Here is a 14,875-nt window from a genome sequence, read left to right as displayed (position 1 = left end):
AACAAATTGATTTAGGTGGTTAGTAAGTTTATCATGGAAGAATTGGTACCTGATTATGGCCGAATTGGCAAAATATGGAACATTGAGGTCCTGATGGATGACTTGATTTGTAACTAAGTAGGAAGAATTAAGGATTTCACGAAGAATTATGGACTGTAAGGATTGGATATGAGAGGAATTTGATAGGTTAGTGGAGCCCCAAAGCTCAACGCCGTATGTCCAATTAGGATTGCTTAGTTTAGACCGATTGCTTAGTAAATGTTGTAGAAATCCTGTTTATTTTAAACGTTAAACTTATAATAAATGTAATTATTCCTCATACCATTGAAAACAAAAAATTTACAATTCATTATGAATTACCATGGAAAGATATGCTCAGTAAAAATTGTTTTAAAAAATATAATTCATTCGAAAACATTACGGTTAAATAATACTGTATTGATTTAAAAATTGCAAGGATAAAAATAAAAAATGTATACCATTTAGTGTAGAAGTGTCTTTTGGGAGTTTCGACGTTTTTCTTTAATATTTTATGCATTACATATGTATTTAATGTTTTAAGTTCACTAGTTAATTTTTGTTTATATATAGTGCATAGTTTTATTATTATTATTGGCTAGAGCTCAGATTAATATCTTTTTTTTGTATGTTATGTTATATTATTATTATTATTATATTTGAAGACTACTCAACACTGAATTAAGGGACCTACACCCGGTAAATATAATTCAAGATATAGCATTGCGGCGTACAAGATAAGCGTGTAAAGTTGTAGGGCTTAGTAATGAGCGGATACCTAAAATATTAATAAACACTGAACCGATGGGTAAAAGTCCGAGGGGTAGACCGAAACGTAGATGGGAGGATTGGGTTAAAATTGATTTAGGAGAATTGGGTTCGGAAGGGCATCACTGGAAGGATGTACATATGTAGAAAGCGATTAGTAATACCAGCATCGAGCCTTCGGGCTCATTAGGCCTTTATTATTATTATTATTATTATTATTATTATTATTATTATTATTATTATTATTATACGTAAGTTAGATACTTTATGTTCATTTTAGCATCCTCAAATAAAGTATATTTGTTGCGGCTAAGATATGATTGGTAATCGAATGTGAATATTATCTAAGCTAATTGAATATGATCTCTATTGTTTTTTATACTGCAAGCAAACAGATGACGTCTTAACGTCACTGCGTGTGCACATACATCGCCTCCATTGTCTCCTCACCACGCACTTGTATTGGCCCACTCAGCATTCTGGCTATCTCCGTTGTACTAATCATTTTCGTCACAGCGGGCAGACTACGTCGGTTCATCCTCCATGAGGACAAGGCGGCCGGACGTACCCATTTTAGTACAAGAGCCCCCAATTTTTTTACTACTTTAATGAAAACTATGTAAAATTACTAGTCAAAACTGATGAGTCTGCCAAGTATAGGTATTGGGAATAAAAAACGGCGGCTGTTTCAAAACCTTAAAAACATTAATTTTTCATTCGGATCTCTATTTCTTGAAAACTACCAACAACACTAGAAAATCTAAAAGAACATTATTTAAAGGAGTGTAAATTTGCTGAAATATTAGCCCTAATAGATCTATTTACGTCCAATAGTTCTCGAGATATAGCCTTTTAAAAAGCAAAATTTCTAAAAAATCTACTGAAAGATTTAATTTATTTTGAGAAATCTATATCTCAGAAACTATGTGACGTACAGATGTCTATTTGCACTCAAATTAAAGCTAGTTTAATGGTCTATAAAGAAGTTTATGACATTCACCTTCGTAAGAATAGTAGTTTTCATGATATATGCTAAAATAAATTTATTTATAGTGGTTCGGACAATAAGTTTGATTTTTGAAAAACTTTATTTCAGAAACCATTGAATATACAGATGTCTATAGGCACTCAAATTAAAGGTAGCTAAATTTACTATAAAATAGTATATAACGTTTATCTTTGTAGGAGTAGTAGTTTTTATGATATTTGATAAAATAAATTCGCAAACTGTTAATTTATAGTTGTTCGTATAAAATGTTTGATTTTTGAAAATTATATCTCTAGACCCATAAGACGCACATATGTCTGTCAGCACTCAAAATAAAGAAAATTTAACTTACTATAAAGTAGTTTACAACACTTAGGGATAGTATTTTTATGATTTTCGCATATGATCATTAATTTGGCAAATGAAAATTTGTCAGAACAACTATAAATCAATTTATTTAAGCTAATATCATGAAAACTACTACTCCTACGAAAATAAAGTTCATAATTACTTTATATCCCATCAAACTAGCTTTAATTTGAGAGCTAATAGACATCTTACGTTACATAGTTTCTGAGATATATATTTCTCAATATAAATTCACTAACTATGATATTTCAGTACATTCTGTACAACATTTTTATATAATGTTGCTTTTTAAAAAGCTATTTCTTGAGAACTAAACGACATAAATAGCTCTATTAGGGCTTACAATTTAGCAAATTTACTCTTCTTTATATGATGTTCTCTTAAATTTTCTATTGTTGTTGGTAGTTTTAAAGATATAGAGCTCCGAATAAAAAATTAATTATTTTAACGTTTTGAAACAGCCGATCAATTTTTACTAGTAATCATACCTAGTTTTCAATTAAGTAATCAAAATTTGGGATGAAATAACAGACTTTTCTCCCCTCTTGGACTTTTGTACTAGTATCTGTTGCTTGTATTTTTACATTTAATCCAACCCAAACCCTCTAACATTAATGGACTTTAAAATAAACGGTTCCTATAATCTTATTATTCTTAAAACAGACTAATTCCCAGTTAACTCCCTTTTTCTGTCTCTCATTTATCTTACAAACGGGTGACGTGATTCCACCCAACCCAGATTTTGGGACCAGTTATGGTTATATCCAGTGACCGATTAGCCTTATGACCCGCAAGTGGTCAATATCGAATCCGTTCCATGAATCCGTAATTAATTAGTGGTCACTAATTTTATATTGGTTGTATCATGATTATTAATTAATTTATATAACAAGATATTTTAATTTTTTGTCCTATCTTCTTCTTAGTTTAATGAGCGATAATGCTTGACAATAATATTTATTTATTTATTTAATGTAATTTACAACTGTATAAAAAATAAATAAGTAAATATGTGGACTGTTTTATTTACACTTGGAAATCTTGGAAGAGACCACCCTTGGTGGTACTTCAAGCATTAATTTAGATTAGAAGGTCCCGTGGACATCTTTTTTTCAGATGCCTCGGAGGATTATCAGGGATTGTTAAGGATGAGAAATTAAGAACTAATGGGTTAGGATGAGTAAGGAGTTTGGAATGAAAAGACGCATATCTGTTTTGGGAAAAATCTGCAAAGAATGGGATGTTAAGGTCTTTGTGGATGAGTTTATTTGTAATGTAATAAGGAGCATAAAGGATTTTGGATTGTAAGGATTGGATGCTGGAGGAATTTGATGGTTTGGTAGAGCCCCAAAGCTCAATTCCATATGTTCAAATTGCCCTGATTAAAGTAGTGTATAATAATTGTTTTTAGTGAATGGGAAGTTTAGAGCGTTTGTCTAGAAGGTGTTGTAGCAATCGAAATCTACGAGCAGTTTCTTGTCATTTCAGTCTTGTGTGTGGATTCCATGTAAGTCTCTTGTCATGATGGAATCCTAAGTAACGAAATCTATTCAACAGGCGTTAGTGGAGTATTTATAAAGGATACAGACAATTATATTGCATAGATTATCTATTATTTCTATCTTATACGTTCCCATGAGATTCCCAGTTTCACTACCTAAAATTCGCTATTAATAAAATGTTAGTTTATATATAATTTGAATTCTTGTTTGAGATTGGTTTATTTATCAATTAATATCTGACCCCGAAATGATTCGCTATTGCTATATTTAATAAACACAATTGTTAGTTTGTTATAAATTATTATATACTTTATTGTTTAGTTTGGTAAAATATTTTTTAGGATTGAAACAAAGTTGATATTCTTTTTTAACACCTCAAAAAAACCCTTAAATAGGATTTTTCGAAAAATTCGTAAAATAAAATAGTTTAGCCCAAAGTTTTCGCCCTATATATTTTTTATTTTAAATAATCTAAAAAACAGAAATAAATTCAGCTTTTGATCGAGTCTGGCACCCGGGACTGCTTTACAAACTCCGTAAATTCCTACCTCCTACATACTTTCTCATTATTTGTTCCTTTCTCATTGATAGATTTTTCCAAGTAAACCATAATGGTTCCTATTCATCTCTCTATTCTCAGTCCGCTGGTGTTCCTCAAGGTAGTATCCACTACACCGTCTTTACAGCTGACATTCCAACCAATCCTAACACTATCCTCACCACGTATACCGATGACACATGTGTGCTCGCTGTTAATAATAACCCATTAATTGTATCCTATATCACAGCCCTCGAATATTGGTGTCGTAATTGGAGGATTAAGATAAATTCCATCAAATCACCTTTACCCTTCGTTGTAAACCTACCGACTGCCCTACAGTTTCATTTAACGATGTTACTCTTACCCCTGTCGCACAGATCCGCTACCTCATACCTACAACTAGATACCTACAACATTTGGACATGCGATTATCCTGGAATCCTTACACCAGACTGAAAAGACAGGAAACTGCACGTCTATTTATTACAGCACTTACTAGACAAACGGTCTAAACTTCCAACACATTACAAAAGACTGATCTACATGACTGTAATAAGGCCAATCTGGACATTTGGAGTTGAGCTTTGTGGCTCCACTAAACCTTCGAATTCCTCTCGTATTCAATCCTTACAATCCAAAATCCTTCGTAAAATCCTCAATGCTCCTTACTTTGTCACAAATAAAATTATACATAAAGACTTTAATGTTCCCTATGTAACCGATCTAGCCCGAACCAGATATCACTCCTTCCATTATAAACTCTCTAATCACTCAAACCCCTTAGTTTCTAATCTTGCTTCCTCTTCCAATATCTGATCCTAATCTAACAATCCTCCGAATTGACTGTTTTAAACCAAATAAAGATAAAAAAAGTTTGCATATACTTGCAAGTTTTTTTATTTTTTCAGAAAATTAGAAAACAAACGCTGATGTGTTCAACATTTGCCGTTCCTCCCCTACCAAGCGAAAGAAAGAAGTAATCATGAAATTTTCAATATAATATTTCGCCTTAGAAAATAGCTCTGAAGAGGGTCATGCCCTTATCAAAACGTTTTGCGAGCTGGGAAAGCTGCTACGGAATTGTGAAACAATTTATTTCCCAACATAAAAATTGGCTAGATTTACCTTTTTTATTGCCAGATTATATTGAGGAAAAATTAGAAACCAAAACATCCTCTGTCCAAACTTCTACACGTGGCTGAGCAAGAAAATGGTTTATGGAATGCTCTGAAAAACCAATCAAAAAGCTATGCACAAGATATTTCGAAAAAATAAACTGCAACACACTCGCAAATCGTCTAGGATAAATACTTCTAGGAGATCTTATGAGGAATCTCCTTATCATATCTGATCCCTCAATTGCTTCACAGAGAAGTATAGCAAGAAAATGTAAAAAGTTTATAGATATTGAAGGTTTTTCTAATGTCTCAAACCCTTCGAATGAAAGTTTAAACGATTTTATTTCAAATTTAGAAATCGATACGTCAGATTCAGACTTTGATGATTTGTTATAATTTTGTATTAATATAATTATTATTGGTTTTATTGTGAAGCTCTGATTTTTTTTACCCCAATATCTACATATTTTGAGCCCTTATATTATGTCTAGTATAAAATTTAATATTATGTCTAATATAAAAATTTTATTGCTGTAATTTCCATAACTTAATTTTTTTTTTTTAATGGAAATTTTTATATTAAATTTTTATGGTAGGGATAAAAGGCCGATTCTGGTGCAATAGGAGGAGGATCGTTTTTGGACTTTGGACCCTAGCCTCGACCCTACCTTAACCACTGTTCACGTGACCTATGGCGGGAGATTTGAATTCAAATATTCGGCTCGACCCGACCTTAACCACTCGCGTGGTCCGTCACGTGTCCATTCATCTGATCATTAGCCAGCCAATCGGAGGCTAGTATTTGGTCACGTGACCCCCTGGCGGGGGATTTAAATTCAAATTAAGTTCGACATAACCTTAACCACTCACGTGATCATTAGGCCACGCTCTCTTTTAAGTCACGTGACTGCAACCAGGGGCTGAGTATGCCTGGCCGCCATTTTGTTTTTATGCTGTTTAAGAGGCCTAAGGGTTTGGCAGAGGATGAATGTGCCCGGGCGCCATTTTGTTTTTTGATCGACGCCATTTTATCATCAGGGTCTCGCGACATTTTTATTTTAGTTTACCGCCATATTGGTCACGTGACTTAACGGGTTTGGCAGAGGCTGAGTGTACCCGGGCGCCACTTTCTTTTTTTGGTCTCCCGCCATAGGTCACGTGATGAGTGGTTAAGGTAGGGTCCAAAGTCCAAAAACGACCCTCCTCCTATTGCGCCAGAATCGGCGCTTTTATACCTACTATTTATAATGTATAATTAATTATAACTAAATAAATTGATTGATATTGAACATTTAATTGTGTTCAATTAATATTTATGTACATCCCACCCATCATCCACTGGCTTTTAATACCAGTTACGCGGTTGAAAAAAGAAATGAGTCCTGCTCTTTCCTCCACAAGAGCGGGGAAGAACTTGGTTCGCAGTTCTCCTGGCTGAATGTGAATATTGTAAATAGTTAGGTTGTGTTTAAGATATTTGTTTACTTAATAAAAAATTTCATGATTTTTTTTTGTGATTTAACTACATTTTTTAGAGGTATAAAGCGCGCTCTATTGTGAGATTTAGTGATTTAAGGATTTAGTGAAGCTCATTATTCAATGATAACACAAGCGTGTCATCGGCATTAATTATAATATAAATGCAAATTTCACGCATTACAACCTCTCTCCCCTCTTCATTAATATTACACCGAATTATTGACACGTCATCTGATGATACCTATTGCTAAATATTTACATTATTATTCCTATTTTATCTGTATTAATCTAATATTAATTTTTTCGAATTCTTGAATCTATTATTTTTCGAAACTTGAATATCATTGAATCTGTCAAAATAATTCGAAAAGTAATTGAACTATTTATTGCGAGCCAAAGCTTCTTCCCACTTTTTAGGACTAATAAAAAAAAATACAAACATCAAAAATGCAACAAAGTAAGGCAATATATAGGATGAAGTAAAAGTAAACTAACGTATGGCCAAAAAAATTTTTTATAAATGTGAAAATTTATTTTAAATGAACAAAGTAAATTAAAGCATATAAAAATAACATGTACAAATAAAAATTACAATACTTATAATCAATAGAAATGGAAGAAATAACAAATACATAATTAGATAAAAGAGAAATATAAAAATACAGTACACACTAAAAGATGGAAAATGAGGGAAATAAGAATAAAATAAAGGATAATAATAAAAAGAAAATATTGAGCAAGGTAGGGCACTCATCTTTCTGAACGAAGAAAGGTAAAAGAATAAAATAAAGGTGGATTGTTAAATCTATATACATCCTCAAATATAGCAATAGCGAAGCATAAGCTAGTATTTTATAAAAATTGTATTTTTATTCATGGGCGTATTATATATTTATTTGTATGTGTTTGTTTATATCCATTGTGTATTAATGCTATTATTATTATTATTATTATTATTATTATTTTTAATAACTCTTTTAGAGGGTACGATAAATCAGCTTTGGTCATGCTTCCTTGAACCATCCTTTGAGAGTGCCACCCTCTTCTCCTCCTGAGTCCATTTTCCCCATGTTGATTTTATCCTTTCCCGAAAACCTGCCTCTTGTATAGTTTTTCGAAATAGTGTTCTATCAGTTATTATCTCTGTGTTCATGCCGATGTTCTTCATGTCATTTTCCACTCCTTGAAACCAAGTGGGTTTGGATTTGTAATTTCTTAATAGGTCAAAAAGTTGCATTGTTAGTCTATCTTGAGAGAGAAATACTTTATTCATTCATGCTGCCCAAATACATCGGGTTGCCACATTACATAGCATTCTAATCAATCCGTGATCGGACATATATAAATTACATATAATTACATGATATAATAAAATAGAAAGAAAACAGTTTTTTTCCCCACAGTTTGCTTTTATAATCAACTCCAGTCTATACACTAAATACAAATATTTCAATTCATTCCTTTTTAACTTTCCCTCCCTTGTTCCTTCAATTTCACCATTTTTATTTCACCCGATCGACAAATCCACTCTCCCGAATTCACCCTCTCAGACCTTCTTTTGTAACCCGTTAAACAAATTCACTATTAGACGGCAATGTGAGACAACATTAATAATTATTAAAACATTAATAATAGTCACAGCAGTAGATCACTTTACCAAAAAACAAACAAATAAATACATTTTACCAGAACAAAACTAATACATAAATTCAAAGGAAAATATAATAAAAAGCCGGTTAAAAGAATAAAATAAAGGTGGATGCAAGGTATCAACATGGTAGGGGAGTGGAGGACTTTGATGGTTGACAAATACGTGACATTTTAAAGCAAAAAGAAAACAAGTTAAATAAAACTACATTTTTACATTATTACTTTCAAATGTAACGTATTTGTCAATAAAAATACGCATGGGCGCTACATTGCATGTAGTCGTTGACAAGTGTAATAAAGACTTATAAATAAATAACATTAATATTATTACTGATTGCTTAAAATTTCTCGGAGAATTAGTATCCAATAAAACCAAAGAAGGAATAGCAACAGACAATAGAGTGGAAGGATTGTATTACATTACAAGAAATAGATATAACAAGAATCTGTATCCTGGAACACGAAGTTTTCAGACATTAGTTAGACCCAAAATACTCTATGCATCGGAAACACTTAAATTAAATAGAATTATGGATCTGGAAAAATTGGTAAGAATCGAAAGGAGAATACTGTGGAAGATTTTGGGGCCTGAAACCAACAGTGATTTTGAATTTAAAATGAGATCCAATGAAGAACTATATTTAAAATGTGACAGATGTTATGAAGAAACGGAGTATACATTTTTATATTTATTCATTAAATTATTTTATTTTATTAGTATTATTATTTTTATTTATTTATTTTAACTTATTTATCACAATGGTTCCTATTCATCCCTCTTCTTTCAGTCCGCTGGTGTTCCGCAGGGTAGTATCCTCGGTCCCATCCTCTACACAATCTATACAGCAGACATCCCAAACAATACTAACACTATCCTCACCACATAAGCCGATGACACATGTGTTAATAATAACCCTTTAAATTCATCCCAAACTCTTCAATCCCATATCACAGTCCTCGAAGAATGGTGTCGTAATTGGAGGATTAAAATAAATTCCAACAAATCCCATCAAATTACCTTTACCCTACGTCGTCAACCTACTGACTGCCTTACAGTATACTTCAATAATGTTGCCCTTACCCCTGTTGAACAGATCCTTTACCTTGGACTGCATATGGACAAACGACTAACCTGGAATTCTCACACAAGACTGAAAAGACAGGAAACTGCACGTCGATTTCGACTATTACACCACTTACTAGACAAACGGTCCAAACTTCCAACACATTACAAAAGACTGATCTACATGACCGTAATAAGGCCAATCTGGACATATGGAGTTGAGCTTTGTGGCTCCACTAAACCTTCGAATTCCTCTCGTATCCAATCCTTACAATCCAAAATCCTTCGTAAAATCCAAAATTCTCCCTACTTTGTCACAAATAAAATCATCCACAAAGACCTTAATGTTCCATTTGTAACCGATCTAGCCCGAACCAGATATCAATCCTTCTATTACGAACTCCCTAACCACTCAAACCCATTAGTTTCTAATCTTGCTTCCTCTTTTATTCCGGACAATCCTCCGAGGCGTCTGAAAAGAAGATGGCCTCGAAAACTTATATAGTAAAAATGTTTTTAGAGTGCTACAAATGGGTAGTTTCTCTACATGGTTGTACCATACCATTATGATTTCCTCAAATTTACTTGATGTATTTATGTACAGTTGTAAATATCAATAAATAAATTTTAAAAAAACAAAACAAAAAACTTATTTATCCATTCAAGTGTTACTTTTAGCCGGCTTTTTATTATATTTTCCTTTGAATCTATGTATTAGTTTTGTTCTGTAAAATGTATCTATTTTTTTGTTTTCTGTTGGTAAATTGATCTACTGCTGTGACTATAATAAATGGTTTGATCTCACATTGCCGTCTAGTTGGGAATTTGTTTAGCGGGTCACTAGAGAAGATCTGAGAGGGTGAATTCGGGAGAGTGAATTTGTCGATCGGGTGAAATAAAAATGGTGAAATTGAAGGAACAAGGAAGGGAAATTTAAAAAGGAACGAATTGAAATATTTGTATTTAGTGTATAGACTGGAGTTGATTTTAAAAGGAAACTGTGGGGAAAAAACTGTTTTCTTTCTATTTTATTATATCATGTAATTTATATATGTCCGATCACGGATTGATTAGAATGCTATGTAATGTATCAACCCAATGTATTTGGACAGCATGGATGAATAAAGTATTTCTCTCTCAAGGATAGACTAACAAAGCAACTTTTTGACCTATTAAGAAATTATAAATCCAAACCCATTTGGTTTCGAGAAGTAAAAAATGACATAAAGAACATAGGCATGAACACAGAGAGCTGATAGAACACTATTTCGAAAAACTATACAAGAGGCAGGTGTTCGGGAAAGGATAAAATCAACACGTGGAAGGAAATGGACTCAGGAGGAGAAGAGGATGGCACTCTCAAAGGATGCTTCAAGGAAGCATGACCAAAGCTGATTTATGGTACCCTTTAAGAGAGTTATTAAAAAAAAAAAAATAATAGCATTAACACAGAATGGATATAAACAAACATGTACAAATAAATATATAATACGCCCATTAATAAAAATACAATTTTTATAAAATACTAGCTGGCCCGGGAATACTTCGCTATTGCTATATTTGAGGATGTTTATAGATTTAATGGATACAATTAATATATGTATAGGAAGATGGTCAGGGTTGCGGACAAAGGAGAAACAAAAATAGTTTACAACTATTTTTTTCCAATTAATATTTTATTATCAGCACCTTTTTAGAGTTCTACTACTGGTTAGTTTCTCTACACCCTGTATCATATCATTATGTCATTATGATCAAATTTACTGGTTATATTTTTTTATACAGTTGTAAATATCAATAAATAAATAAATTAAAAAAAAATTATCATCACCAAACATTTTTCTATTATACTTTTGCTTTGTTTTTTCCTGTTTGTTATCTCTTTATCACTTAAATTATCCATCACTGCATTTACTTATATTTATTCATCTATGTTTTATTATCTTTCACTTTTACTTTGTCTTGTTTTTGGTAAACTAGTATTTCTCATGTTTCTTTTAACTTATTTAACTTAGCATTATCATCACCTATATTGTTAACATTCATCACTTTTTTTTTTTCACTTATTTCTTTGCTTTATTATTTATTTTTAATCTTTTTATGTACTTCTTTCTACATCTCGCCTTGTACTTTTATATATATTTTTATTTTATTTTGTAAACTTTCACTTCCGATTTTTAAATTACCTTATTTCACTTTGTTTTTCATGTTATCTTTACTATTAGAGTTATGCTATATTTACTATTATATTATTTTTCTTACATTTTTTTAATTTACTTTTACTTATTATTAGTTACTTCTTTTACAATCATTGCTATTATATCCTATATTTTATTATTTTCTTCAGTATTATCTCGTATTATTAGTAACGATATATGTCATCCTAATTTTACTTAGTTATTCCTAAATTCAAAATTATTATTATCAGGAAAATAAATAGTTGTAAACTATTTTCGTTTCTCCTTTGACCGCAACCCTGACCATCTTCCTATACATCAATTTTTACGGTCAACTACATAGATACAATTTATATTTAATAATTTATATATTGTATTTCGATAAAATTAATCATATACGTCTACTTTATAATTATGATTTGGTTACATAAATTGAACCAATATATGCGATGACATACGTTTTTAGCATCTCAAGAAAGATAGGTTGAAAAATCTGACATTTAGCTTTCCAACGATTCCAAATAGATTGGATATAATGCAGACGATTTAAGAACGATTATGTGTATTATATAGATGAATAGAATCTCAGTATTACTTTTTTATTATTGCCCGAAAATAGATAAATCGATTGTTGTAATATAAAAGTGAAAAAAAGCATGCTTTCTGAGCTACAAACCAAAAACGCTCAATTTTGTTCATTTTTTCTACACTGGTATTTCATTGTGTTTAAACATTCCCATGGTGACAGAAAACATTTTGAAAAAACCTGTACGTGAATCTGGTGTTAAACGTAATAGCCAGTTAAACTCAGATTTAGAGCAAGTCTACCTTTAAGTATGTAACTGTGCAAGGAATCTTCCACAGTTACAACTGATCTGTTATCTAAGGTTTATTTTATTATGCTGTTCCTTCAATTCAATTCAATGCAATGCGCAACGCGCGTTTCTTGACGTGGTTTTCACAGGGTGGGTTCGTCAGTCCCACGCCTATTTTTCTGAGTGCCACCCATTGGCTGACGGGCCTATAACCAAGGGGGGAGGGAGGTTGTGAGTTTGTATTGTATAGTTATAAACTTGAAACAATCCCACATAGGGCCGGGGACTCGAACTCGCAATCTATGGGTTGGCAGACATGCGCGTTACCACGCTGCTATCCTCACCCCCTATGTTGTTCCAACCATCCAATTCCTCTCACATCTAATCTTACAAATAAAATCCTTCGTAAAATCTTTAACGATCCTTAATTTCTCACAAATGAAATACTCCATGATAACCTAAATGTTTGTTGCAGCCGATCTAGCCAAAACTAGATATGTATCCTTCCATAATAAATTCTTTAACTACCGAAACCCACTTCTTGTTTCCCGTTTTTAACATCGCTTCCTCTTCAATTCCTTATAATTCTGCTAGGCGTCTGCAAAGAAGATGGCCTCGAATCTTCAACTCTAGAAATGGTCTTGGACTTCTATCTTAGCTTGTTTGTTTTTGTTTTGTGACGTAAAACATCTTTGGTCATTAACGCCATTTTTTTTTAAATTCATTATTTTTTATTTATTTATTTGTTTGATGTTTTATTTGTTTCAGTAAAACTCTTTTTTTTTTTTTTACATAAAACGGCTTTATAAACCAAGCGAATATTATTTCTTCCCAACATTCTTCCCACCTCTGCTATCTTCTTTCTTCCTCGCTCCATACTGTTCCCCTTCTCACCTCTTTGGCACCCACAAGGACCTTTATCTTCCATATTTTTTCCCTATATTCATCCCTATTGAGACAGTCTGGAATTGGGATTCCTAATTTCCCTTTTGTTCAGGAACAGACTGGCCCCTACGTTTCTTTAAACCTAAGAGATTTAAGATAATAATATTACCATCTAATAATAATCAACAAGAACAAGGATTAACCCAGGATCAAAACTAGGGAAGAGTGGAGGCAAGCCATAGTCGTTCAGGTTGTGACATTTTCGCACGGAAAATGAGAATGAAGCCATAATTTTCAGAATATTATATATAATTATGGCGGTACTATATTAGTTATTACGATTAATATTTGCTTGAAAAAACTTTAATTTTTGTTTAAATTGATAATTTTTTCAAATATAAATAAGATGATCAGAGTTGTGGTAAAAAGAGAACAAAAATAGTTGACAACTAACAAAATAAAAGTCTGTATAGCTGTCTTCTTGATTAGCCCTAATGAGATGGGACGAAACGTCGAAAAAGAAATAGTTGTTAACTATTTTTTTTTTTTAAACTCTGTTCATCTTCTTCATATTTGGAATTATACAGTAAATTATTTATATGTATGTAATAATTTGTTTTCACTTTAGAAGGGGGGGCAGTTGCCCCTTTCTGACTCTCTCCCCCGCTGGGCACACTCACGAACAAAGATAATTTAGTATCTTCTTTATTAACTTCTCCATTATAATAGAGTACTGCATTTTTTCAGGTTGCACCTAAGCTAAAAGAGAAGATGGTCTTGGATGGTTGCCTCATGATAGGTTACCAGCCTCTGAACCACAAGAACTTGAGGAACTTCTTCCGACTGGTCATCACCTGCCGTCCAGAACGGGATGAAGCCTTCTTCGATTCGGTCATCGAGAACTTAGACCGACTTGGAAGAGATCTCTAATTTGGAGTTGGTAGATTTATTTATTGATTGTTTGATTTGTACGCCAAAACGTTGGACCTTTCATATTGTTTTATTAAAATGTTTTTTAAAATAGTGATTTTTTTTAAAAAAACATCATCCACCGTACTTATAGTGTGTTTTAGGTTATGAGGCTGCTTGATCGTTGATAAAATTGTTGTTAAAGACATGGTACATGAATTAGAATGTACATGTATAAAATAGAGGTGTCCATAAATTAGTTTGAGATAATTTGTTACGCAATAGATTTTTTTATATTAGTTATATAAAGGAAATGGACTTTGTACTCTTTGGTAAGGCAGGTAAAGATATTTCCTGAATTAACTTTATTGTTTGACTTATACCTCTCTATTACAAATAGTGTTTTATAATAGCTCCTGTTCTGTTTCTCTCACCGTATTCAAACAGTTATAATAATAATAAAAAAAAGATAAAATAATATATATAAATCTCAAATAAACATATATAATTTTATTTCCTAGGCAGTTGTTTATATTTTTTATTCAGGTTGTTGAAGAGAAAAATAAAATTCCTTTAGGATATGATCAATATTC

At 32.1% G+C, this 14,875-nt stretch overlaps 1 protein-coding gene across 1 annotated transcript in view; it reads left to right on the top strand.

Moving 5' to 3' along the window:
• The window catches only part of LOC106691111 (cysteine sulfinic acid decarboxylase), a gene marked incomplete at its 5' end in the record, with an annotated part of 55,632 nt that extends 41,236 nt beyond the window's left edge, over window positions 1-14,396 (top strand). The window contains 1 exon segment of the mRNA XM_067046997.1: window positions 14,121-14,396. Within this exon segment, the coding sequence (XP_066903098.1) occupies window positions 14,121-14,303 (183 nt within the window).
• Window positions 14,397-14,875: the final 479 nt, after the last annotated feature.

Source organism: Halyomorpha halys, unplaced genomic scaffold (assembly GCF_000696795.3).
Source record: "Halyomorpha halys isolate HHAL.00 unplaced genomic scaffold, Hhal_1.1 Scaffold2084.1, whole genome shotgun sequence".
Classification (NCBI taxonomy): domain Eukaryota; kingdom Metazoa; phylum Arthropoda; class Insecta; order Hemiptera; family Pentatomidae; genus Halyomorpha; species Halyomorpha halys.
Note: the sequence above shows the minus strand (reverse complement) of the source record. Positions and strands in the feature narration are given on the sequence as shown.